This window comes from Caretta caretta, chromosome 2 (genome assembly GCF_965140235.1).
Source record: "Caretta caretta isolate rCarCar2 chromosome 2, rCarCar1.hap1, whole genome shotgun sequence".
Lineage (NCBI taxonomy): Eukaryota > Metazoa > Chordata > Testudines > Cheloniidae > Caretta > Caretta caretta.
Genome location: NC_134207.1, coordinates 74269045 through 74296778, shown reverse-complemented (window position 1 = coordinate 74296778; position 27734 = coordinate 74269045). Strand labels below are relative to the sequence as shown.

General features: G+C 42.5%; 2 protein-coding genes across 6 annotated transcripts in view; one reads left to right on the top strand and one right to left on the bottom strand.

The window, feature by feature from the left end:
- The window catches only part of PRKDC (protein kinase, DNA-activated, catalytic subunit), a 162302-nt gene extending 147387 nt beyond the window's left edge, over positions 1-14915 (bottom strand). For all 3 annotated transcript variants that reach the window (XM_048840604.2, XM_048840606.2, XM_048840605.2), the window contains exons 1-9: positions 14649-14915; positions 5631-5707; positions 5421-5513; positions 4110-4184; positions 2939-3047; positions 1466-1578; positions 902-1001; positions 258-313; positions 131-161 (exon numbers count right to left, since the gene is read on the bottom strand). In XM_048840604.2, the coding sequence (XP_048696561.2) occupies positions 131-161; positions 258-313; positions 902-1001; positions 1466-1578; positions 2939-3047; positions 4110-4184; positions 5421-5513; positions 5631-5707; positions 14649-14829 (835 nt within the window). In that variant the 5' untranslated portion in view covers positions 14830-14915. The remainder of the gene's footprint in view (positions 1-130; positions 162-257; positions 314-901; positions 1002-1465; positions 1579-2938; positions 3048-4109; positions 4185-5420; positions 5514-5630; positions 5708-14648) is intronic.
- A 177-nt stretch (positions 14916-15092) lies between these two features.
- The window catches only part of LOC125632425 (DNA replication licensing factor mcm4), a 20770-nt gene continuing 8128 nt past the window's right edge, over positions 15093-27734 (top strand). The window contains exons 1-11 of one of the 3 annotated variants that reach the window (XM_048840611.2): positions 15093-15196; positions 15944-16042; positions 17524-17688; positions 18198-18361; positions 18449-18547; positions 20296-20391; positions 20477-20572; positions 22225-22363; positions 22852-23072; positions 23757-23877; positions 25198-25457. In XM_048840611.2, coding sequence (XP_048696568.1) covers positions 15973-16042; positions 17524-17688; positions 18198-18361; positions 18449-18547; positions 20296-20391; positions 20477-20572; positions 22225-22363; positions 22852-23072; positions 23757-23877; positions 25198-25457 — 1431 coding nt within the window. In that variant the 5' untranslated portion in view covers positions 15093-15196; positions 15944-15972. Of the gene's footprint in view, positions 15197-15525; positions 15629-15943; positions 16043-17523; positions 17689-18197; positions 18362-18448; positions 18548-20295; positions 20392-20476; positions 20573-22224; positions 22364-22851; positions 23073-23756; positions 23878-25197; positions 25458-27734 lie in introns of those variants that run through there. The other 2 variants (XM_048840610.2, XM_048840613.2) reach the window with 2 other exon arrangements.

Genomic DNA, 27734 nt, shown 5'->3' with positions numbered 1-27734 from the left:
CCACTCTTCTAGCCTAGAATGCAAAATATGCTGTATTCTTTGAAGGGAATAAGCAGAGGAGGAAACATGTCTCCTCCAAGATATGCTTGGTATCCATAGAACTGCAAACAGTTATAAGATAAAATCTTACCTAGAGGTACTGCATATCGCTTTAGGTCAACCTGTAAAAACAAAAGGTTCACCATAAATGACTTGCTCTTCAGCACTAATGTATGTAGAAGAATGCACACTCGGAAGATATTCATCAAACATTCTACCTGTGGACTGATCGCCTTCACTGCAAAATCAAAAATCTCCTTTGAAGTGTGGGGATCTGTAGGATAACAATAATGAAACATTTCACTAAGGGCACCTCTGAGAGAGTCAAAACGGCAAGATAATTTTATCTTGTTATGGATGTGAAGAGACAATATTTAAAGGTCTTCAAAATACCACACTCTTAAAGGAAGGGAAACTCTCCCTGAGGATGCTAAAAAAATTTTTTTACATATACTTCTCCGTTTGACTTTCTGAAAAACCACTCTTTAAACAACATGGGTATGCTAGTGTAAATGTGCCTGTATATAATTATGAATAAGAATGTTCAAACTTTCACCTGGGGTTGTACAGCTGGCCAGTCCCTCCTGGATAAACAGCACTTCAGCTTCCCACCCTATGCAACCACTCTGACCACACTCTCTTACGTACTGGAGTACCCCGGGGTGCTGGGGCATGAAGGCCTTGCATGAGCAGGCCTTCTGCCAATGGGGGGGAATTTCACTCAGAATGCACAACTGCTTGCATCCATTCTTATCTATAAAAGAGTGAATCTTGAGACCAGATGAACAGATGCTCCATCAGGTGCACAACAGTTAAAATGTCTATATATATAAAAATAAAAGAAAAATAAAAAGTACTGCACCTTCATCCATGGATTTAGTAAAGTTATACATAAGCGCAGTCAGTCCTTTCAGACACCCTGCTACTACTGGTAGTTTGGGCTCTCTTGTTGCTGAGGTCATCTGAAAATAAAAGTTTTAAAGAAAATATTATGCTTAAATTAGAAGAGTAAGATAGAAACAAACAAGTAAGGACCTTGGTAAGGCATAGCTGTGTTGTCAACCTTCTGAAACAAACAGTGCAATGAAGTTCTGCAGCTTAATAGAGTCTAAATAAGAAACTGGCCTCTAATGGAAATCACATCCTCTACCTAGGACACTATGGCTGATGACGATCATGCTCTTCCCTCTCCCCTCCCCACATTACTCAGCTAATGGCCACTAGGTCTCCTCTCCACCTGTAATCTACCCAAGACCTTGTAACCAGAGAAAACAAAACTTGACAGCTATTAACAATAAAATTGTTCAAACTGTGTTTTATAATTATCTGGTTAAATGAAGTATCCAACCATCTTGGGATGAATGGTAATTCAACACCCACCAGAGAAAACTGATTGACAGAGTCCTACAAGAGGTTCCAATCATACCTGTGTTCTGAGCTCACCCAAGAAAGCTCGGAATAATTTCTCAGAATTGTCAATCATGTCAATAGGCTGGACTTCTCCCAATACTCCAAGGAGCTCATATAATTTTTCCAGTACTAAAAAATATCAATATATGCGTCACTTACTTTGAGATCTCTGTGGCATATGATACAGTAGTTAGACACCATTATTATAAAGTCAGTGTGTTTGTCCACCCACCTATTTAGGCAGTTAAGGCTAGTGGTATCTTGGCATGATGACTGGCAAACGAAAGAGTAAAACAATGCTTTAATACATACATATTCTTCCATGCTTGGATTTGAAATTAATCACCAGCTCATATAGTGAAGATTAATTTATTCAAACCACTAGTTTTAAATACTAAATTATAGGGCTCAATCCTATGAGGTACCACACACCCTCAACTCAGACTGAAATCAATGGGATTTGAGAAAACAGGGTGCTCAGCACCTTGACATTCTAAGTCCCTAATCAAGGAGTTGAGTTCAGCAGTGAAAGTTTAAAAATGCAACATTAATATAAATATAGCCTAAGTCTCCTGTCACGAGCTCTGTGTGGGCACACCCTCACTGATGTCCATGGAATGTTGCTGACATGGAGCTGGACCATACAAGGTCAGAGCTCATTGCAGGATCAGGGCCTAATGAAGCAGAAAACCCATACCTAGCTCTACCATATGTGACAGTCAATATTTCTGAGGACACTTACTTATTCTAGAGGAGATGATGATGATATTGCTTTATTGGTCTTACAAAAGCATATTGACAGCTGATCAGTATTTAGAGCCAGTATACTAAATAGTAACATTTCATGATTTTCCTATTCACTAATGTCAAATGCATTTATACATAATTTCCCAACTCCCAACCGAGCAGTCTTACTACTAGTATGTAACTTACATTTATTCATTAAAGACTATTTTTGAAGTTTTGTTTTTATTTTAAGTCCTAGCTTCTCCTATTTTACCCACATTACTGTTGGAAAAAATCCATAAAGATATTAATACAGTAGAACCTGAGAGTTATGAACACCTTGGGAATGGAAGTTGGTTGTAACTCTGAACAAAACATTATGGCTGTTCTTTCAAAAGTTTACAACTGAACATTGACCTAATACAGCTTTGAAACTCTACTATGCAGAAGAAAATTTCTGCTCTTAACCATTTGAATTTAAATGAAACAAGCACAGACACGGTTTCCTTACTTTGTCAAAAAAAATTTAAGCTTTCCCTTTATTTTTTTTTAAAATAGTTTACATTTAATACAGTACTTTACTGTATTTGCTTTCGGGGTAGGGGGTCTCTACTGTTGCCCGATTGTGTGCTTCTGGTTCCAAATGACATAGGCGGTTGACCAGTCAGTTTGTAACTCTGGTAGTCATAACTCTGAGGTTCTACTATACTAAAAGATAATAAATAAAATAAGTAATAATGTTGCTAGAAAAGCTAAGGCTCACCTGTGTCAGGCACTTTACTTCTTGCAGCAAGTTCCCCATAAAATTTGTTAAAGATCTCTCCAACTTTCAATTCTTCCATTAGAAAGGAAGACCGTAAATTTTGAAGCAACTGGAAATATATACAAGATACCCACAAATGAGGAAAAACAATTTTTTTTTTTTTCCCACTTGGACCCAGGTAAATAAGGCCCCCAAGTCAGAAAGATACTTAAGTACATACCTAACTTTAAGCACAAGTAGTCCCACTGGTTTAGCGGGTTAAGTTAAAGATGATTGATACGTATTCTGATCGTATAAGATGTAGGTAAAGACAAGCTACCATTTCTATACAATAAATATTGGTTTTGTTGTGTTTTCCTCATGCAAATCATGTGCTCATCCTATTGTATATGTAGTTCACCTATTTTTCTACTTCCTATGTTCCTTGTACATATTTTGGCTGTAATTTGAGGTCAAAAGGGCACCATCAATTTAAAATGTAATCAGTTTAAAAAATGAGTTATAATTAGTTTTAGGATATGACACCTGTTAATGTCTGCAGTTTCATAAGCATGTTTACCTAGTTTTAAAGTGTTTCTCTCCCTGTTGCTGTAAGGCCCACTCAAATCACAGAAGAATTAACTTCAAAAGGACTACTCCCATATGTAAAGTTAAGCACATGCATAAGTGTTTGCAGATCAGGGCATAATGCACTACACAGGAAAAACAGTAAAAATTATTATATACAAAATGTTATCATATGCACTAAGAAAACTAAAAAAAAATATAAAACAAGTTTGCCCCTCAAATATGTTTCAGTTGTATTATCCTAGTTGTTATCTGTAACAGATTAATATTTTCATACAGAAGTGTGATTTTTAAATTGACAGTGTTGCTTTAAAGAACAGCACTTAAATTGGGAATAAAGATGCACTCTGTGATCACCCTCAAAATCCAAGATGTCTTCCAACACAAATTAAGGGATGGCACCTTTAATAAAGCAATTTGGTCAAAAGAGATTAGGACTGATTTGTGGGCAGAGAAATACCTTTTTAATACCCCTCCTACAGAATTAAACCACCAAACCTCCCTTGTTATGGTAGATTTTTGAGTTTGCCACATTCAACAGCAGCCATGGTATAACTCAAAAGTCTCTAGGCTTAGAAATAATGAACTATAAAGTATGTTTTACCTTAATGAGAAGCTCCAGGGCTGGGATTTTACATTTTGCAGCCTTTTCTTTTGTGTAAACGCTAATACAAGTTAGCTAGGTTGGAAAAAAATAGACCATAATAATCATTAACAGGACGGAAGATTTAAAAATATTTAAATAATTTAAGATATTTCTTTAAAATACCTTTCCCCAATGATTTTAGGTATTTTACAACATTTAAAATGTACAAAGCCCAAGAATAAAAATACACAACTTCTTATACAAAGCCAATGCAGACTAGAATAAATATTCACCCAGAAAATAGCAACACTAACCCATCACTTGACTACCTTATATCCCTCAACCAAACCCAAAAGAAAAGATTGGTTTTGCAGTGTGTCCTAAAAATGAGCAAATCCAAGTTTTGGTAAATCTAGACTGAAGCAAGTTCTAGAATAAAAGAACCCCATGCAGCAAATCTGCCACTAGCCCCCTTTCCTTTTAAGCAGGGGGCTATTACCACGAGCTCAAAAAGTACAGTGGCACAAACATCTCCAGTTAAATTGATACTACTGAGCAGTTTAGACTCTTAGAGTAGTCTACACTGCAATTAGACATCTGCCGCTGGCCTGTGCCAGTTGACTTGGGCTCGCGGGACTCAGGCTAAGGTGCTGTTTAATTGTGTTGGAGACATTCCGGCTTGGGCTGCAGCCCAAGCACTGGGATCCTTCCACCTCACAGGGTCCTAAATGTCTACACTGCTGTTAAACAGCCGTTAGTCTGAGGCCCACAAGCCCATGTCAGCTAGCATGGACCAGCCATGGGTTTTTAACTGCACCGTAGACATACTCTAAGGGACACATTTTCAGAAATAATGAGCACTCATAGTACCCAGGTACACAACTCCTGTGAAAAAACAGGCCTTAAAAAAGTCACTTCAAAGGTTACGAACTGGAGCAGAAGGATTCAAAATATTTAAATCAAATATTTCACTGGTACAAAATTATCAAAAAACCCCCAAACCCAGCAACTACCATTTTTTGAGAGAGAGAAAAATATATGCTAACCCTGCTGGCTCCAAGATACTTGAACAAATACTACCAAAGTATACTAACACTTTTAATGACACCAGTGCATTAATATGTAAACCAAAACTGCTCTTCTGTTTTAGCTCTATTAGAAACATTTGGGGGGGGGGGAGGAGGGTGAATTGAATAAAGGAAAGCCATGAACCTGGTACTAGTCATATTTTTATATATCTTTCAAGCTTTCGTGTTCAAATTAAAAACACTGAAGAACTGTTAAAAGTATTTGACAGAGATTTTTAAAAATAAGTTTTCCTTCACTTACCTTAATATCATGAGCATAAGGATGAACGTGCTGACCAATCTTTTCCAGAAAGGCACAGAGAAATTTTAAAGCTTCTTCCCTGCACTCTCGAAACTGAAAAAACAAGTTCCTTTTTAGAAAAAAAAGCCTGTATGCTCTCACTTAGCAACGAAAAATATTACAACAGTTCTTTAAAAAAAAAAAAAATCACAACTAAGTTTATCAACTTACTTCTTCAATCCTGAGAGACTTGCGGACAAACACAAGTAATCCATTATCTTTGGAAAATACCAGTGAAGTTTGCAATGCTGTAGGACGAACAAGAAAAGCATCAAACTATTTGCTTTGTTATTTACAGTATTTCCAAACAAGTGGCTCCTAGAACCTGATTATTTAGATAATATTGGGCATTATTCAGGATGTCCACTTTTAAAGAATGTCCTTGTGCCAAAATGCAACTAATTATTTTCAGTGCTAAATAAGAACATGATTTTGCAGTCCTTACATAAGTATTCCCACTGAAGCCAAAAGGGCCAGTCACATGAATTAGGTCTGCAAGATTGAACCCTAAATTCTGTTTGTAAAATGTTCAGTTCACATATGCTCAAACCTCATGTTCAGTCCCCACTCTGCTTGGTACAGAACCAGGGATGAGACAAAGGTGGCTTTACGCCACCTTTGTATCTTCCAATCCTGGGGCCAAAACCAGTACAGCAACATCAGGTCTGCAATGACCCCAAAGCATAACCTGTCAATTATGTTTTAATCAATGAGTATGAGGAGAGGTCATCCTGGACTAAGACATAATCTATATTAACATTTGAAGCCGTGTTAACTCCTGTCCGGAGAGACGTTTAAATAAACTTCTTGCCAAAAAGGTGCTAACCTGATTCCAAACACCAGAGTAGACAGGACCAAAAAGGTCATGTCAACAAGTCTTAATTATCATCTAGTAAAACTATGAGGAGTTTAGACAGGAACATAGTATTTTACATGTCAGATCAAACCAGTGGTCCATCAAAGTCCACTATCCCAATTCTAATGGTGGACAACACCCAATGCTTCAGAAAAATATTAAACCTCTTCCACAGTCAAGTGTTATTAATCCTAAAATTATTCTGCCCTTTTAAAAATCCAGATACAGAATTTAATCCCATAGCCCCTTGTGGCAGCGAATTCCACACAATAGCTATATGCTGCGTGAAATAGTATTTCCTTTCATTTCTTCTAAATACACCTGCCACTAATGAATCTCTTGAAGAACTTCTTATAGTTCAAAAGTTTGTCTCTTGCACCAACAGAAGTTGGTCCAATAAAAGCCATTACCTCACCCACTTTCTGTGTCTCGTATTCTGGCTACAACAATGTGTCTCCTATAGGACTACAACAACACTGCAAACAACTAATTAATTTGTTTCACTTCTAAAACTAACAGCTGTTATTTAAAAAAACAGCAATTAGATAAATCAGACTGCTTAAAACTTCCTCTTAACAGTTCAGGAGGTAACAAATATGATCCTCAGTTAAGAGTAGAGTGAACTGAGAAGCATGAATACACAGTAGAGGAAGTGAAGCTGTAAGTTTCCAACACCTACAGCAACACTGCCAGTTGTAGACGTGGCAGTTGGGGCACAATCTTAGGGCCAGATTCTGCCATCCTGACTTATGAGTAGTACTTTTCTCCATGGGTACAGTCAGTGAACCCAAACTGCCACATAAGGTATTCCACAATGTAAGAGTGACAGGAGTTTGCCTTTTTAAGTGAGTCTCAACACAACTTATATGTAACAAATCTGATACTTTTTGTGATCCACACTCCTAATCCCTGTCTTAATAAGGCGGCACTTTTCTGATCCCTAGTGCACCGATGCTGCCAGCCTTTTATTCCACTGCTCCAGACAGTGGCAGCATGCTCACAGTTGAATGGAAAATGTCAGGAACCACTGCCCTGATTTCCACTGCTTTACACCTTGTGTATTCATTTACACCTGTGCAAAGAAAGTACAAAGTGAAGGATGAAATGTTATGAACTCAGAATGGCAGCATTCTGTACTCATTTTGCATCAATGTAAATGACTACACAAGGTGCAAAACAGTGGAGAATCAGGTTCCACTGAAGTGTCATCGCTGAACTTTAAACACAGAAACATAGCACAAAAGACAACAAGGGACCTCCTGGGTCATCGAGTCCAGTCGTCTGCTTTTGCAGGCAATCCCCTCATATAATCACATTCACAAACATAGCAAGCTCCATCTTAAACTAGTTCGGTTGTTTGCCCTCGCCGTTCTTATTGGTAGGCTAACCCAAAAATCTTACTCCCCTAATGGTTAGAAACCTTCTTCTAACTTCCACCCTAAACTTATTCATAGCCAGTGTATCCCCATTTGTTGTTATGCACACACTGTCCTTTAGCTTAGGTAGCTCTTCTCCCACCCTTGCGTTAACCCCTACCTTCTGTATTTGTAGAGAGCAAGCAAATTCCCACTTAGACTTTGTTTTGCTAGGCTTGAGAGAGCTTGGCTTGTTTGTCTCCTCTCCTAAAACAGTTCTCCATTTACCTAACCCAACTAGTAGCTCATCTCTACACCTGTTCCAGTTTAAATTCATCTTCACTGAACATGGGTGACCAGAATTGTACATGATATTCCAGATGAGGTCTTACAGTGCCTTGTTTGATGGTATTAATAGTTCTCCAGCTCTACTAGAAATGCCTCACCTGATATATCTCAGGATCCAAATAGCCTTTTTCACAGCCATATTACATTAGTCATCCCATGATCAACTTACACACCCAGGTCTTTATCCTCCTCTGTCATTTCCAACTGATAAGCCCCCAAGTTAGAGAAAAAATTCCTGTCCTCCAGGCTATCCTATTCTTCTCATATAATATTCCAATTCTCCTTTGTATTGACAATGCCTCCTGACTTGTCATCAGCAAATTTCATTTGTACACTACTACTTTTTGTGCCATGGTCATTAATGAAAATATTAAATAAAATCAGTCCTAAGACAGACCCTTGAGGAACGCCACTAGTAACCTTCCTCCATCCCATCGTTCTCCTTTCAACACAACAAGCTGCTGTTTCTCCTTTAGCTACTCCTTATGCATTTTACAGTTCCTGTACTAATCACCATTTTCCCCAACTTCACTAATAATTTTCCATGTTGTATCATGTCAAATGCTTTAATGAAGCTTAGATAGATTAGGTCTACCGCATTTCCCTCATCTGAAACAATCAGTTATCAGTTTAAAGTTGATATTCCAAGCAGATGAATGGTGTTCATCCCTCTGAGTCAGTTTCAAGCTGTCTGCATACTCAGGCAGACATCACCGCTTTGACTACACTTGCCTTACTTTTGGAAGGTTTCCTCTCTAGCCATAAGAATTAGAAACTTACTTTTTAAAAATGAAATTTTAGAGAGTTTGGAGACTCTAAATGTCTGATGCAAGCCACAAATATATCATGCGGGCTAGATTCTATCTGACATCTGTGATCTAAACCTTTACTGTGGATGAAATCATCCACTTACACAGCTTTCACTGCCATCTTTCCTGATGATTTGCTAGTCTCTCTCTCCAATCCTGTCTTCGTTTACCCAATCCCACATTTCATGCCGTCTCTCTTACCGCTCCTCAGCACACCATCAACTTCAGGAGTTTCATTCACATTGAGTTTATCTTTTCTACCCAAGTCTCTCCACTCTCACTCGCTGTTAACATCACCATCCTCCATGTCACTCAGACTTGTAACCTGGGTGCCACCTTTAACTCCTCCCTTTATCTTGTTCCAAATATCCAGACTATGACCAAATCCTGCTATTTATTCTTTCATAACATCTCACAGATATAGTCTTTACTTCCTGCCCACACAACTATAAGTTTCATTCAAGATTTATACTCTCCCACCCTCACTATGAACATTTCTTCCTCTCTAGCTCCCCTCCATGTACAAAATGCATCTCCCAGAGCTAGGACTGGGGCTCAATATGGTAGGGCTCTCAAGGTTAGGGTTATGGTCCATGAGATATTGTTATGATTCAGTAAAAGAAGTCTTTTCATATTAGAATTAGGGTTCACTTGGGTAGAGATCTCTGATGTGGTGTTAGGGTTCAATAGGGTAGGGAATCACAGGCTATGGTTATCATACAATAAGCTATGGTTTCCTGGTCCAGGTTTAGGGTTTAATAGGACAGAGGTCCCCAGGCTAGGGTTCAATAGGGTAGAGCTCCACAAAGTAGGGTTAATGTTCAGTAGGCTAAAACTCCTGGGACTAGGGTTAGGGTTCAATGGGCTAGAGCAGTGATTCTGCATGTACCCCCTGGGGTATGCAGAGGTCTTCCGGGGGTACATCAACTCATCTAGATATTTGTCTAGTTTTACAACAGACTACATAAAAAGCAATAGCAAAGTGAGTACAAACTAAAATTTCATATAATGACTTGTTTATACTGCTCTATGTACACTATACACTGAAATGTAAGTACAATATTTATACTCCAATTGATTTTATAATTATATGGTGAAAATGAGAAAGTTAGCAATTTTTCAGTAATATTTTTATGTCTGGTTTTGTAAGCAAGTAGTTTTTAAAGTGAGGGGTAATTTGGGGGTACACAAATCAGAGTCCTGAAAGGGGTACAGTAGTCTGGAAAGGTTGAGAGCCACTGGGCTAGAGCTCCCCAAACTAGGGTTAGGGTTCAATAGGCCAGAGCTAGAGTTAGAGTTCAGTAGACTAGAGCTCCCTGAGCTAGGGTTATGGTTACCATGGGTAAGAGTAGACCTCACTGGGCTAATTTTAGGCCTTTGGACAGTAGTACTTCACAGGCAAGAGTCCATCAGGCTACGTGCACTAGGATTAGGCCTGGGACTGGTAGGGCTCCCCATGTCTGGGTTACAAAGGGTAGGGCACCATGGGGTCAGGTTATGCGAGGAACCAGTAAGAGTCCCTGCGCTAGGATTAGGGTTATCAAAGGTACGTCTCCCTATGGTCAGATAGGCCTTGGAAGAGTAGGACAACCAGAGTAGGGTTAGGTTTAGTAAGTGTAGGCATCTTCAGGCTCAGGTGAGGGTTACCAATGGTAGTGGTCCCCAGGCTACATTAAGGGCTAGGGCCAGTATGGCACCAGTTGCTAGGGTTAGGCTCGGGGACGGTAGGGCTCCCTGTGTGAAGGTTAGACCTGGGGCCCACAGGGCTCCCTGGGGTAGGGCTAGGCCTGGGGCAGGTTGAGCTACCCTTGCTACGGTGAGGGTTACAAAGGGTAGGGTCTCTCCAAACTAGGATTAGGGTTACTAACAGTAAGGCTCTCCAGGTGAGAGGTAGGCCTGGTGTCAGGAGGGATCCCCAGGCTAGGGTGAGGGCTCCCAAGGCTAGGGCTTCCTGGGATCAGTTTAGACATATGGCTGCTAGGGCTCCCCAACCTAAATCAGGGTTAGTAAGGTTATGGCACTGAGGGCTAGGGTAGGGCTCCCAGGGCTAACGTCAGGCATACTACAGGGAGGACTCCCCAGACTAAGATTAAGGTTTCTAAGGATAGACCTCTCCAAGCTAGTTTTATGCCTTTGATTGGTAGGGTTCCCTGGGTTAGGGTTAGGCCTGTGGCCCACAGGCCTCCCAAAGCTAGAGTTAGGCAGGTAGGATTCCACAGACTAGGGGTAGGCCTTCGGCTGGTAGGACTTCCTGGACTACAGTTAGGTTTACCAAGGACAGAACTTCCTGGGGGCTGGTTAGGCCTGGGACCAGTAGGAGTCCATAGGCTGGAGTTGCCAAGAGCATGGCTCCCTGTAGTCAGGAAGGCCTGGGCAACGTATGACTCCCCAGGTAGGGTAAGGCCCCTCTGGCCTAGTGTTAGGCCTGTGGCTGGTAGGGATCCCCAGGTTAGGGTTACGGTTACTACAGATAGGGCTCCCTGGACTAGGGTTAGATTTGATACTGGTAGGGCTCTCTGCGGTAAGGGTAGTCCTGGATCTTGCAAGACTCCTAAGGCTAAGGTCAGGCCTGGGGCCAGTAGGGCTGGCCGAGTTAGGGTTAGGATTACCAAGGATAGGGCTTCTTGGGGCCAGGTTAGGGCTGGAGCCAGTAGAACTCCCTGGTACCAAGGACATGGCTCCCTATGGTCAGGTAGACCTGGATACAGTAGGACTCCCCCAGGTAGGGTTTGTGTTAGTAACGGTAGGATTCGTCAGATTCGGGTTAGGCCTGCAGTTAGTAGGATTCCCCAAGTTAGTATCAGGGTTACTAAGGATAGGCATCCCCGGGGCTAGGGTTAGGCTTTGGGGTCGGTAGGCCTCCCCGGGGCTAGAGTTTCAAAGAGTAGGCATCTTCTGGGCTAGCTTTAGGCCCGGAGTCAGTAGGGCTCCTTAGGCTAGCTTTAGGCCTGGGATCAGTGTAGCTCCCTGAGCTAGGGTAAGAGTTACCCCAGTTTAGGGTTAGGCCCACACCTTGTAGAGCTCCCAAGCTAAGATTAGAGTTGCTGAGGGTAAGGCTCCCCCGTCTAGGGTTCAGGTTGCTTCTGGGAGAGGTCCCCCGGTGAGGGTTAGGCCTGGGACTGCTGGGCTCCCCCATACTAGGACTAGGTTTACAAAGCATAGGGCTCCAAGGGCTAGGGTTGGGCCTGGGTCTCTGTGGGAAGAGAAAGGGTAACTAAGGGTAGTTCTCACCAAGATAGGTTTAGACTCCCCATATTAGGAGTAGAGTTTCTAAGGGTCAGGCTCTTTGGGTGAGGGTTAGATCTGCGGTCAGTAGGATTCTTGGAGTAGGGTTAGGGGTACCAAGGATATGGCTCCCTGTGGTCATGTAGGCCTAAGGATGCTAGGATGCCCCAGCTAGAGTTTGTGTTAGTAAGGCCAGACATTGTTGGATTAAGACCTCCCTAGGCTGGTGTCATGGTTACTAAAGGTAGGGCTTCCCAGACTGGGGTGAGGGTTCATAGGGGTAGGCGTCTCTGGGCTACGTTTTGGCCTGGGGCCAGTAGGGCTCCTTGAGCTAAGGGTAGGGTTACTAAGGGTATGTTCCTCTGAGCTAGGTTTAGGCCTGGGGTCAGTAGGCATTCCTGGATCTTGAAAGGCTCTTAGGGTTCCCAAGTACAGGGCTATACCGTCAAGTTCATGGTGATGGTAGGGCTCGCCAGGCTAGGGTTAGGCCTGAGGCTGGAAAGCTCAGCAGGCTATGGTTACAGTTACCAAAGGTAGGGCTCTCTGGGATCAGATTAGGCCTGGAGACATTAGTACTCCCCACGTACACTTTGCATTAGTAAGGGTAGGCATCCCCAGGCTAGGAATAGACCTTGGACCAGTAGGCTTCCCTGGTCTAGGGATAGGATTACAAAGGATGCGCGTCCCCAGGATAGATTTCGATCTTTAGGCTAGTATAGCTCATTAGAGTATACCTCCCGGAACTAGGGTTAGAGTTTAAAAAAGCAGAGATACCCGAGATCACATTTGGGTTCAAAGGGCTATGGCTCCCTGGGCTAGTATTAGGGTTAAGGCTCCCCAGCTAGGGATAGGGCTGGAGCTGCAAAGGCTCCCTGTCTAGAGTTAGGGCTCAATAGACTAGGGCTCCCCAGGTTAGGGTTCAATAGAGTACAGCTCTCGGGATTAGGGTTCAATAGAGCAGCACTCCCAAAGCTAGAGCTCCCCAGACTAGGGTTAGAGTTCAATACCTAGAGCTCCTGGGACCAGGGTTAGGCTTCAGCAGAGTACGCTTCCTGGATTAGAGTTACTGTTTAATAGGGTAGAGATCCCTGAGATTGTGTTAGAGCTCAATAGGCTACGGCTCTCCCGGTTAGGGTTCAATAGGCTACAGTTCCTCAGGTTATAGGATTAGGGTTCAATAGCAAAAGGCTCTCCAGGCTAGGGTTAAGGTTCAGTAGACTAGGGTTCCCTAGGCTAGAGTTCAGATTCAATAGGCTAGGGCTTCCCAGGATAGGGCTAGGTCTGGGATTGCAAGGGCTCCCCAGGATACAGTTGGGGTTTAAAAGGGTAGAGCTCCCTGGGATAAAGATAGGTTTCAACGGGCTAGGACTCCCTGAGCTAGTGTTTAAAAGGTTAGGGCTCCCAGCACTAGAGTTAAGGGTTATTAAGGCAGGGCTGCAAGCATCCACCAAAAAACTGCTAGAGTTCAATAGGGTACAGGGTCTCCAGGCTAAGATTACTGTTCAAAAAGATAGAGCTCCTTAATCTAGGATTAAATACCATCGAGCTCCTGGGGCTAGGGTTCAATAGGATAGGAGCCCCCGACCCAGTAAGGTCCTGGGGCTCTCCAGGCTATGGTTAGCATTCCACAGGGTAGGGCTTCCCTCCCGGACTAGGATTAGAACGGTGGCTGGTAGGGCTGCACAGAATAGTTTTAAACAGTCTTATATAGAATATTGTCATGACAAGGACAGCAAGTTTTATTAAAAAACAAAAATCACAGAGCTATCTAAAGCTAGTCAATGACTTCTGAGTGGTCAGTGTTCAGTTTGCAAACACCGGGGAGCTCAAGAGGAAAAGAACAACCGTGCAGCATGCTCCACAGCACCAAATGCATAGTGAGCTGCAAAAGATGCCCCAGGCATGGTCAGCCTTGGCACAGCAAACCAACCACACCTGAACCTGCTCAGCTGGCTCCTGAGACGGCATGGTAACCCAAAACCCTCACCAACTGGCCTGGTGATGGGGGAGTTCCTGGTACCGACAGCGGAGCAGCTCGCTCGCATTCCGCGTCCCTCCCTCACAACCGTGAGCTAATGCTGGCGGAGCAGCTGGGTGCAGAGCGTGCAGCACTGTGCAGTCAGGACAGAAAAGCTCGTCTCTCTCCCCCACAAAAATTATCACTGCTCACCCACCTAGTCTCTCAAGGTTTAACACAGGAAGCTCCCTGGGGGCTACTGAGAGCGGAAGGTCAGGTTTGGGGCGGCAGGCGCTCTGGAGAGCGTTTCGCAGGCTAACTGGGCGAGGACAACGAGGACTGAGGAAGGGGTTCCCTGCCCCCATGCACAGGCCGGGACCTATTGCTTCGGTCCACAGGGCACCCCAGAACCCCTTTGCAGGGTCCTACTGCGTTAGGACGGGCACAGTGACCAAGGAACGAGAGGGGCTCACTGCCATGACCCCCCCTCCCCCAAGGGGGCCAGCCGTGGGCGGGGTTCCCCTGTCCCCGCCGGCCAGGCGCCTGACAGCTCTTCCCAGGCACGGGCTGAGCGCGCCCGGGCAGCGGGGCTGCACCGCCCACGGGCCTGCTGGTTACCGCCGCCCAGGTCACACGCACCGCGGGCGCCGTCGCCGGTGCTGGTCACGCACGCCTCCCCCACGCTGCGGATGAGGTGGTAGCCGCGCAGGGCGGCAGTGCCGGGGTCCGGGTCCTGCAGCGCGCAGGACAGCTGGTGCAGGAAGCCCTGAATGCCGCCGCCGCCGCCGCCGCGGCCGAACACGGGCAGAGCCGCAGCCATGGCGACCCCGGCGCCGGGCGCAACCAACTCCCAACAGGGCCTTCCAGAACAAGACCAATTCCGCCGGCGGGGTAGGACCTTCCCCAGATAGGAGTTTCGCTAGGCGGAACCAATCGCACAGACGCACGCGCCTGGGTGAGGACACTTCCCCAGGCAGAGCCGAGTAACCCAGCCCGGCGCAGGAGGGAGCTTGATTGATTCAGTCTGAGAGAGGAGGAGGAGGAAAGGAAAGGTTGGACTAAACCATTGCGGCCGCGGGGGTGTCCGTTACCGCGCCTCCGGTCGGAGACACAGGAACACGAACGAGGAAGCTGTTTTCATGCGATGTTACTGCTGCAGATGTAAAACTCCGTCTCGTGTAAATCAGGTAGCTATGAGTACAATCCCTCACCCCCGCGATGGGAATGGACCGTTCTAGTCTCCCAACCTGCGTCGAGGGGCTTTCAATAGCTGAGCCGCGAAACTTGGGCGATACCATGTCTCACTAGAGAGAGAGGGGGGACCCGTCTGTGAATCTGATGTAGGCTCTACGTGGGTGAATTCCCTGTATTGTGAGATAATCGGGCTCCTGTCAGAGTCTGCTCTGTCCCTGCAGAGAGGCTCACAGAACCCCTAAGGCGCGATCGTCCGTACCCAGAACCGAGATGGGTGGTTCCGACCCCCTTTCTGGGCCGAGTTAGGCTCGGCCGTGCGGCTATTGGCGGGAAAACCCGCGCGAGCCCACCCACGTGACCGGTTTGGCGCGGAATTTTCTCGGGGTTCACGGGCTGGCCGAAGGTGCTTGGGGAAGAAAAGCGGGGTATGAGCGCGAGACGCCCCCATCTCTCCCCACGCCCCCCCCCCCCCCGCGAATATGTGCGCGCGAAGGGGATCGAGGGACGGGCGGGGGGCTCGCGGCGCTGAAGAGGGCGGCTCCGTGCTGTGCCGTTAATTCGCTGTAACTTGTTGGTCTCGGAACCCGGCTCGGAGCAGGTGCCGGGGGGCGGCGCAGAGCAGGGCTGCCTGCTCCCGGTGCAGGGCGCGGGGCCGGCGGGCTCGCGGGAGAGGGGGTTCGGTGCGGGCTCCGGGGAGGGGGGGTCGCTCTGCCTCAGTTTCTCTCTCTCCACCCGCGCAGGGAGCAGCAGCTGCCGGTGAAGCAGCGTCATGTCCTCGCCGGCCTCCACACCGAGCCGCCGCGGCAGCAAGCGCGGGCGGGGCAGCAACCCGCCGACTCGTAAGTGCAGTTTTTCCCCGCCGGGTGGAGGTGCGTCGGGATTGGGTCGGGGCAGCTGACTGCGGCCGCAGCCCTGCAAACTCCACTAGGAGATGAGCGTCCGGCCGGGAAGGCCTCGGCAGGCCAAGCAATGCCCGGAGTGGGGAATGTGGGCAGCCCCCCCGCTCTCTGTTTGGTGCTTAGCAAGGGTATGTGCACCGTGCAGAGACTATACAGTACTGGTGTAGCTACTGCTGCTGTAACCCCGTAGCATGAGCACTGCCTACCCTGAGAGAGTTAGGGGTTTTCTGGGCCTGTAGGAACTCCACCTCCCCAAGTGACAGTATCTGCCCACCTACCAACATCTACAGCCAGGGTTGGGTCTTCCAAGGTATACTCAGGAGTGTGGCTTTTTCACATATTTGACGGCAGTAACTAGGTTCACTTACATTTTAAGTGTAGTCTAGGCCTAAACTGATGCCAAAGAACAGATGGAGTCTAGCTCACTCTCACCTGTGTTTGGTCTGCAGGGCTAATGCCTTAAGAACAGTAAAAGCAGCTTTTTGTTATTAAAGCAAAAATTTAAAAATCTGGATGTGCAGGAAGCAATAAATTATTGGTTTAGATCCTTTTCAGAGGAACATGACAACTTAAGTAAACTAACTTTTTGTTAGTCTCTGGGCTAAACTAGTTTTTTCTGCATGGCATTGTCAGCACTGCAAAGGCTTTTCCCACACAGCTATGTGGGAAGAAGTGTGCTTCTATCCGCATAGGTAATGTCAGTACAGTAGTAAGCTCAACTCACTCTGGGGCATTGTTTCCCATTTCAGTGACACCCTTCTGTTAGCAAAGCTGTTGCTACTACTATGGGTTTTTGCTGGCATAGCTGTGTCAGGTAGAGGTATGTTTTTTCACATCTGTCAGTGCCATAGCTATGTTGACAAAACTTTGTCGTACGGACCTGGCTTTAGTCTTCAACAATGCATTGGTGCAAGAGGCTGCTTTGTAAAAGTGAAAGGGAGGCAAGTTTACAAGTGTTACAGGTGTGATCTGTGAAACTTATCACTGCACTTGAAAAGCGTTGATACTCATTGGTATGTAGGTCTCTTCTGCCTCTCTCTGCCTCAGTTTCCACAGCTGGAAAACAGGGATATTGATACTGCTCTCAAAGCACTTTACAAAGGAGTCTACTCATGAAAAGCACTATGTGAGCTAGGTTTTCATAACACTAGTAGTAGCAGTTTTGATTTCTTAAGCATTTAGAAGATAATTAATTATTTTAAACTGTCTTAAGCTACTTTCCACTTTTGGAATCTCACAAATACTCTTCATTTTCATTTCAGCAAAATATTGCACTTTGCTTTTTAATTTTATATCAGCTAAGTTCTCTGCTATTCTATCATATGATCTATTTTGTGATTTGGTCTTTTAACATTAATCTGTGTAGAACATTGCAGCTAACATCTGAAATAGCTACTTAACCAGCTTTCATCTTCTTGCAGCACACACTGAAGATGCTCAGTCTCCTCCTTCACAAAAACGTAGAACAGATGACTCCACATCTACAGGAGATCTACAGCCAATGCCTACTTCCCCAGCAGTTGACATGCAAAGCCCAAATGCGCAAGATGTTCTGTTTTCCAGCCCACCTCAGTTTCGGGAATCAGGTATTGCTGTCAGTAGTAGGAGCAAAATGCTGATATCTGTGTACTGTTGGCTGTTAAATGGCCTATACTGAAAGATTTAATGTAGGCTTTTACATAGCTGTCAATTTAAAAACAAAAAATGAATTAACAGGATTGTTTTCAATTACAGGTTAGTTGGTGGCTTGCTTTTACGTTAGTTAATTGATTTTAGCGCATAAAACATGCACCCAGTAGGCCTTAGTGTGACTTGTTGTTAAGCTCTACAGTGTTTTAAAATACTGTTGGTGTTTAAAATAAACTATTTTAGCAAAGTGTGTTCCTTCTGGCTTGGAGAAATATACATTTTAATCCATACAGTACATTCTATGGCTAGTACAGCCTTGTAAAATACAGTTATAAAATTAACAAGACTTACAAACTTTGCTAGTCTGCCATCACACTGACCGATGACAAACACTAACTTGTTTACTTCATTAGGGCAAAGTGTATTCATTAATATTTTGAAGTATAATTAAACATTTTCTTTGTAGCAATTCCACTTGATTTTGATATTAGTTCACCTCTGACCTATGGCACTCCCAGCTCTAGAGTGGAGGGCACTCCAAGGAGTGGTGTGCGAGGAACTCCAGTCAGGCAGAGGCCAGATCTTGGATCCGCCCGCAAAGCCAGGCAGGTGGACTTGCATTCTGATGTGGTAGGTAGATGTTTCAGATTTTGCTGGTAACTTTTTTTCTAAAATGTATTTATATTATCCATATTGATGGCTTTTTCCTTCCCACAGCCAGCAGAGGATGCATTGGCAAGTGAACAAACTCTTGGACAAAAACTTGTGATATGGGGAACAGATGTTAATGTAGCTTCATGCAAAGAAAAGTTCCAGGTAGGTGAACAAGTGTGGATACCTCCATTTTCATGAAAAGCTTATTTGTCTTCTCTATGTGCAGTATTTGATTCTAGCAAATATTAGAATTGAGTTATGTTTAGGATCAATCTGAGGGTGTTTGAAGAATACTGATGTTTTCATACAGTGTTTTTAAGAGGAGAAAAAGTAAAATTGTTGTCTGGAGTTTCTTTTCTCTAATTTCCACCATAGAGCTCATCATTCTGGATTCCATCCCTTGGGCTCCAATGAAACTGCTCTTCCCAGAGTCTCTAATGACCATTTACTAGCTAAAGCTCAGAACCAGTACTCTATGCTCATTTTCCTTGACCTGTCAGCTGCCTTCAGCACAATCAGCCATGCTCTTCTTGAAGTCTCTTCCTCCTTTGGCTTCCATCCTTTGCCTATTCTTTATTCTACCTCTTTAATCGCCTCCTCAGCAAGTCTTTTAGATGATCCTCCTCATCCACCCTCAACATTCTGTAGAAGTTCCAAATGGTTCTGTCCTGAGTTCCCTTCTCTTCTCCCTCTCCACCTTATCTCTGGGTAATCTCATCTGCAAACACAAATTCAGCTATCCCTTCTATGTGGGAAACTCAGCTGTACCTCTCTGCTTCAGTACCAGTATAGGTCTGTAGTGTAGACCTGGCCAAAAACTCTCCTCTTGATTACCGCAACAGCGTTTTCTCTGGCCTTAACCAATCAAATCTTGCCCTGCTTAGGCCAGTTCAGAATGTTGCCAAAAATATTTTCCTAGTATGTTGTTTTGAGCAGATCACCCCTCTCTTTTCGTCTCTTCACTGGCTCCCCCTTCTCTGCTGCATTGAGCACAAGCTACTTGGTCTTCACTTTCAAGGTCTGTCATGGCTTATTCCCACCTTACCCATCAACTCTTATTAACTATTGAGAAAGTCTCCTTTCTTTTCCAGTTGGACCGCTTCTATTGTCCATTTGTTAAATTTTCAAATAAGTATCTTTGTGCTTTTTCCCATGCTGCCCCTTACACTTAGGAGGAGTTCCCTGTAAATATCTATAAAGTTCCCTTATTATCCTTCTCTAAAGCTCTCCTTTTCTGTGATGCCTACAAAAACCTTTACAACAGCTAGGCTGCTGGTGTGCTAAGGCCACTGCCTGTCATACTGACCAGTACTGTGACCCTGTTTCTTTTTATGTCCCTGTCTGTATCCATCTGTTGTCTCTTGTCTTCTACTTGGATGGTAAGCTTTTTGGGAAAGCTCTTTTTATTCTGTTAGTAAGCGCTGTACAATGTTGGGATTTTGGTCCAGGAGTAAGGTTTGTAGGCATTAGGATGTAATAGAGTAAAATCCCCAGTAAAATTTCATATACTTTTTTAGTAGTAATATGCTTAGCATGTTATCCTGTTCCCAAAAGTGTTTTTAACTTGTATTTGTAAAATTTTAAAAAATTAGTTTGATTAAAAAGGGATAATAGCTTAATAAGGCTTTTTCAAAGTAATTGGTATGCTTTACTATGTGAAATTTGAAATATATTGTTGGAATTAAGAAACTTGTAGTGTGTATGAGAGAAATATCCTGTAGGGGGATGCATTAGGGGTATCCTTACCCTTTGGGAGTTTTTGATTACCTGCAATATAGAGAGAATTTTTGAAGGTAATTTGAGCCATGAAAATGTCATCCAGGGTAGGAATGGTGTAGCAGTGAAATCACAGCTCTGTCCCTTTGGGCACTCTTAAATATAACTTTTTTTATCTTATTCTCAATATTCAGAGATTTCTTCAGCGTTTTATTGATCCATTGGCTAAAGAGGAAGAGAACGTTGGCTTGGATCTTAATGAACCACTCTATATGCAGCGACTTGAGGAGGTAGTACTGTAATACAGCTAAAACTAACTTGTTTTTCAGACTTAAATGCTGGTGATTTAATGTGGTGTTTTTAAACATCTTGCAGATCAATATGGTTGGGGAACCATTTCTAAACGTAAACTGTGACCATCTGAGGTCTTTTGACACAAATCTATACAGACAGCTGATCTGCTATCCACAGGTAACATCAGGCCTTTTTTAAAGGTTTTCTTCCAGTTGAGTTCTGTTTTTTTTAAATTGCATTATTTAAGCATAAATTAGTATGTAACTGTTTTAGATTATCACTCAATGAGGAAGCAGTATTTATAGCTACATACCCCAGTGCTTAAGTACTTCTATAAATATTTAGAAAGATAATATTACATTTGTAAAAAGAAAAGGAGTACTTGTGGCACCTTAGAGACTAACAAATTTATTTGAGCATAAGCTTTCGTGATGCATTCGATGAAGTGAGCTGTAGCTCACGAAAGCTTATGCTCAAATAAATTTGTTAGTCTCTAAGGTGCCACAAGTACTCCTTTTCTTTTTGCAAATACAGACTAACACGGCTGCTACTCTGAAATATAACATTTGTGTATACAAACTTCAGCATAAAATATATTTTGTTACATAAAGGTCTTAAAATATTTACCAGACACTTCATAACCACAGACAGATACTAGAGAGCTCAGGGAGGGTGCTCTCCAAAGCAAATTCCCATGGGAAGCTCTGAACGCCTCCCCATTCCGCTCACCAAATTTGTTGACAAGGGGGATTTTGCTGGAATTCCTCCCAGTTTGTAGTCCATGGATCCTGCTCAGTGCTCCAGCTTATTTCTCTCTGCCAGGTAGGTGTGTGGAGGAAGCAGGCAGCTTCAAAAGACCATAAGTTCAAGGCTGAATCCCAGAATGACAAAGTAGTGGTCACTGGATCTTTATCAGTCTTTCTGTGCCTGTCTTAAATCTGTTCTATACCTAGCTACAACTGCAACCATGGCGCTGCCTTCACAATTCTTTTCCTTGCCTTTCTTTTGAGTCCCTCCTCTGCCTGCGAATAGCTCCAGAGTCGGATTCTGCTGCTGCTCACAGCTTTTCTATGTAGCAACAGAATGAAACTGTGGCTCAGTTTTACTGGTGCCCACAGGATTCTGAAGACAAGTTTGCTGCCAGTTTTCACTCTGTTGTAGGTTGAGAAAGTTGTTACTCTGAGCAGCAGAACAATGGAGCTTTCTGCACATTCAGACATTTCACCGTATCCTTGTCTTTGCAACCATAAGAGCTAGCAACCTACTTCTTTAGAGGAAAGTTTAGATTCTAATCTTTCTTAAATAAGAAACCTTACTCTCCAAAGCCTAGTGGGGGTTTTTAGCCTAGTGTGTGCATTCTGTATTAATGCTAAATATTAAGGAAGATGACTAAAAGTCACAGGCTGTATTTAGTGAAATTGTCTCATGGTAATGCAATACATATGTTCCATAATGATGTATGTATATTTGGCATACTCTTCGTGGCCCCTTTTTTGCTGTCCTTTTATGCGTATGTTACACCTTTCAAAAAGTAATGTAGGGTATCATTAAAATTCTATCTAAACCCAAAAAGGTAGGGCAATTGCACTACAGCTAAGAATCCAAAGGCCAGATCAGGAGTGCACTGCTCTTTCAGTACAAAGGGGACAAAAAGCTAGTTTAAACAGCCAACTGGCAATTCCCTCTCTATAGGGGAATGCTTACAGAACTGTGGTCATTCCTATCTCTTAGCACCAAATGGGGTCACAAAGTTGAATATTTTGGGAGTAAAAAGTGTTAACTACTTAATGCCAGGCTTTCTTACACATGCATCTATTCCTTTTAAACAGGAAGTTATCCCAACATTTGACATGGCTGCTAATGAGATCTTTTTTGATCGTTACCCTGACTCAATATTAGAACACCAGATTCAAGTCAGACCATATAATGCATTGAAGACCAGGAATATGAGGAGTCTGAACCCTGAAGGTAAGATGTTTTAATTGCCATGTAAAAAAAGAAACTTGAGGATGCATGAAATTTGTTCAACAACTAGGAAAACACAGATTAAAAAAGATAAATGATGAGACTTCAGGTCCATCTAGGCCAGTATTTTCAGACTCACATAGTCACTATACGTGTTGCAGAGGAAAGTGCAAAAAACACTGTAATGGACAACTGTTGAATAACCTGCCCACAAAAGAATTTTTTTCCAAACTTCTATTGGTAAATGACTGTCTTATACCTGGAAATGTAAGGGTTTATAATATCCCTTGTGTCAAAATTCTGAGGTAACTGTGGCTTATTTTTATTCATATAGATTTTATTTTCTTTGTGTCTCAGACAAAATATTCTCTACCTCATGTGTGGGCACTGTAAATCTCCATTTAGTTGTAAAAATAAAATCTAGGGTGAACTTTTGAGACAGGCAAATGAAAAGCATGAGCCAATCACATGTATCCCTTTCTATGCTGTAGACATTGACCAACTTATCACCATCAGTGGTATGGTGATCAGAAGCTCCCAGTTGATTCCTGAGATGCAAGAAGCATTCTTCAAGTGCCAGGTTTGTGCCTTCACCACAAGAGTAGAAATTGACCGCGGCCGGATTGCTGAACCGTCAACGTGCAAGAACTGTAGCACAACACACAGTATGGCACTAATACACAATCGGTCCATGTTTTCAGACAAACAGATGGTATGTTGCTTCGTTTTGGTGTTGTAAAATAGAAAAGTTTTGCTTGCTTAATAGTTGCCTTTTTCTTTAAAAAGTAACTTAACCATATTAAAATGTCTGTTTCTTAGGACTTACTATATTGAACTTCAAAACAATTCATAGCTCTTTAAGTAACCATATGAAGCAATACAGGGTTGCAATAATACTTAATATTTAGAGGGGGGGAAAGAAATGAAAGGATTATCCATCCTCCATTTGGAAGGGGAGTTGAGTGGTTTTTTGTGCCAAAAGTTAGTCAAGCCAATTAGTGTTTTTTTGTTCACTTACCGAATAAATGTTGCCATACGGAGACTGTTCTAATGTCCTATGACATATGTGGGATAGGTTAGCCCTGTCTGTAAATCTTGCTTGTTATACTTCTGCCAATGTGAGATAGTAATCACTAGATGCACTCTCTCATTTCTACAACTAGATTGCATAATTCTGATTGGGTATTCCTACTGGGGAATTCTAATTTAGTAGTGGTTTTCTACCATGTTGTGAAATCTTTGAAAGTTTTGTGTTTTAGTGTACTCTAATATGTAACAGTATCCATTCGAAGATGCCCGACTTCTTTAGTTGTTGTAAAATCCTTTCTTACAAATGAGTTAAATTTGTTAGGTTTCTACTGTTTAGAAATAGTAACCTTAATATCTCTTTTGTCAGATCAAACTACAGGAGTCTCCTGAAGATATGCCAGCTGGCCAGACACCTCATACTGTGGTGCTGTTTGCTCACAACGACCTTGTTGATAAGGTTCAGCCAGGCGACAGAGTTAATGTTACAGGTAAAATGCAGTTTCTTAACTTCATCTGGCTAATACACGTGCCTTTCTTTTCATTGGACCAAGTGGTCTATTCTGGAATAGTGTCTGTTGAATATTAATTGAGTACATCATAATTGATATTTCCACTTCAGTTTTCAGTCACCATCTGATTTATATAGTGATATCTTAGTTTTGGTGCAAAATACCGTTAGAGTTCTGAATATTTCCCCCTTTCTTAAATCAGCAATAGTGTAACTACAGCTGCCAATAGGTACTATCTGTGTAGACGGACGGGTGCGAGTGTTTTTGCCATATGTTTGTATGATACAATTTCTAAAAATTAATGATTACAGCTCTTTAACCTATACTTCAAAGGAAAGAAGCATTTTTATCATGAAACAGCTTTTGAAAAGCTTACATGTACTGACAGATTTTGATTTCTTGAACAGATGAGGAAGCATGTTGAAATGATTTAAATTAACTCAATTTAAATTAGGCTGAGGCTTTTTGAAACTAATTTAAAAATTGTACTTTTGAAACATTAGGTTAGAATTTATAATGAATTAACTATAAGTGCTTTTTTTTAATGTCACTAGTCTAATTTAAATTTTACAAAACTGCTGTAGACCAAACACTGAAAATTATGATCCTGATAGTGCAGTCACCTAACCAGATAACTAACTTTGCTCATGTGAACAGTACCATGGACTTAAATAGTACTACTCATGTTTAAATTTACATGTGCTTGTTCGCAGTGGTCAGACTAAAATAGTTTTTAATAAACTTTTCTCTTACTAGCATAAAATCATTGCTGCTTCAGAACAAGATTGCTTCAGTTTTAATACTGAAAAGTTATTTAGACCTTCAGTGCACAAACAATATTGTCAACTTTTTATATGTGCAAGCCAACATTTGTTTTATTTTTATTTTTTTTACAAGAGCTGGCTAAATTTAGGCTCTTTTAGGATTTTCTAATGCACTTTAGGTCATGATCCTGCAAACACTTAAGGTCATAACTTTACTATCATGAGTAGCCCGTCTGAAATAATGGGACATGGTAGTAAAGGTAAACACATGCTTAAGTGTTTGTAGGATCAGGGCCTCAATAGTAGGGGCATAAGTAACATTGATATCAGGAGGAGCATAACCTGGTCAAAGCATTTCAACTTTTGGAAAGCTTTCTAGAGAATTGCTCCTCCATGATGTGGCTAATTCTGTAGAAGCAATCTGAAAATTGAAGTGAAAAGTAAAAATGTAGATAAGTCGTTTAAACCTCCAGCATTTGAGCTGAGCTTATTTGAATTCATATCTGCATTGTAATTCTGTGTGGGATTTTTTTAGGTATCTACAGAGCAGTTCCTATTCGAGTTAATCCAAGAGTGAGCAATGTAAAATCGGTCTATAAAACCCACATTGACGTCATTCATTACCGTAAAACCGATTCAAAACGTTTGCATGGTGTTGATGAAGAAACTGAGCAGAAAATGTTTGCAGAGGAACGTGTGGAAATGCTGAAAGAGCTCTCCAGAAAACCAGATATTTATGAAAGACTTTCTTTGGCTCTGGCTCCAAGCATTTATGAACATGAAGATATCAAAAAGGTAAACAAAATTTTACAAGTCTACCGGAACACCTGACTAGATAGTATAAATCCACATCTCCATTTAAAATATACACTTTTTTTGGAAATGATACTCTATATGGAGTCTTTCAAATACAGAAAAATAAGAGGCCTTTGTGTATTTGAATACATCCCGAATAAAATTTGAGTTTTATTTACAGTAAGTTTCAGTTATCAGAGGGCCTCGGGAATCGGAAATCTTTAGATAATGGGACAGGGGTTCAGGTAATAGGGAAGGAAGCCTTTAGCTTCACTCTCCTCTTCTATTGGCTGGCTTTAAGGAAACTGGCCAGCCAGTAATTCTGCTTTCTTTGGCCATCTCTCTACTCTCCAACAGGATCCAGATAACTGAGAAATGCAGTCACAACTAACAAACCTTGGGAAACATTATAGACCGTCCACTGAGTGGGGCTCTAAATCTTTGATTATTATAGTGGGGCAGTAACACTCTCAGGTTGAGAGTAGCTTACTGTTTAAAAGCTTACTGGTTTGTATGTGCACTCGTGCCCTGGGGTAGCCAAAAAAAAATGCTCATGTAAGTAGCCTTTTATCAGCTGCCCCAAATAAGTCCATCTATTCTTCAGTACTATTTGTGGTGTTGTAGATAATTGTGCCCATTCAAGGATTTCTTCATTTTACTTTGAATATTCTACACAGGCACCTGCATGGAAAGCTATTCAGTTTGCTTTGGATGGACTTATGTTTCCAGTTCTCTGCTCTAAGCATCCTCCTCTTGGACGTTGCTTCTAAAATTAAGTTGGGTGTTTTTGCTATTGAATATAACACATTTGGCATTGATCTCAGCTAGGGTCTGGCACACATTGCCCCTTTGGGGAAACAGTATTTTGAACTATTCAGGATAAAAATTGAATCTATAATGTGGCTTGAGCCCATGCTGGCAAGCCAGAGAAAAGTCATTTGTGTATGTCCAGCGAGAATGGAGCTGTTCCAAGCTAGCGTGTTCTGCAGCTACCCTGATGTCAGAGTAACTGGATGGCTCAGGTGACATGCTGTGGCCACTGAACCCGAGCAGCGCCCGGGTACTATGCATTCAATTCCTGCCCTCAGTAGCTTTTTGAGAACATGTGTTTTTCACTTTAATTATTCTCGCATTCTGAAGGAGCTCCTTTTTGGAAGGCTTGCTCTCAGGGAAAAGCTGCTAGTTTGAGCCACCATCTCAAAGTGCTCTAAAATCCATATGCATAGTCCAGTTGTGCTGAAAATTAATGTCATCAGGACCAGAGCCACAGTTAGTAGTGCAAGTTGGGAGTCATTTGATCTAGAGGTTCCTTGGATACAGCCCTCTAGTAAGGAGTTGATTTTTAATTTTTCAATTGCTCTAAAACCCACGTGCATGGAAATGCTGTAAGAGGGACTGAGGTTAAAGTTTATAGTGGAAATTTAGGGACATTTGGTCAAAAGCTTCGTGATATACAGGCCCGCCTAAAATGAGCAGGCTGTAACTTTTTTTTTCCAGATTTGTGCAACTTTTTTAATGTAAAGCTAAGGCGAATCTAAGGCTTTGACCTTCATGAAACAGCAGGGACTGCTCCTGAGATCAGCTGTTCAATGGTACCAAGGACAAGTTTAGAAATAGTTCAAAGTTTACAGCACTCAAAGTTTTAGCATCTCTGGTTACAGAAAGTTTATACCTGTAAGAGCAACTGTTTCCTTAAACATATTGGTGAACGACACTCAGAGTAACATACTGCCATGGTGGTTTAAAGTAACCAGATTTGCACTTTCAACAAAAGGGCAATAAATTCAAATCCTTTCCCATGGAATTTTGCATTTTGTGCACATTAGTGTTGTCAACCTGCCTTTTGCTCGATGGCTGGAGCCACAATGGGAATCAGTGTAACAGTTTATATACTAGCTAACATATAATGGTAAACCTGAAATAAGACGGAAGCTGTAGCTGTATGAAAATCATTGTTGTTCTGTTAGTGGGGAGGGGGAGCGTATGGTATTTTATTTTGACTTGTGCATCATCAACCAAATTAAAGTAAGTTCCAGCTACCTAGTTTGAGTCACAGCTGAGTGTGCCAAATTCAGGGTAGACATAACCCAAAACTGGTGGTTTATTCTATGATTAGAGATCACCAAGCCAGTAAGAAAAGTGAGCTCTTGTATCACTACACTAGTTCAGAGAGCCACACAACAGTCCCCTAGGCCCTCCAGCCCTTGGTTATTACAATTGGACTTAGGGATGAAAGGTTGTTAAACCAAAACCACCACATTTAAAGTTTTCCCCGTT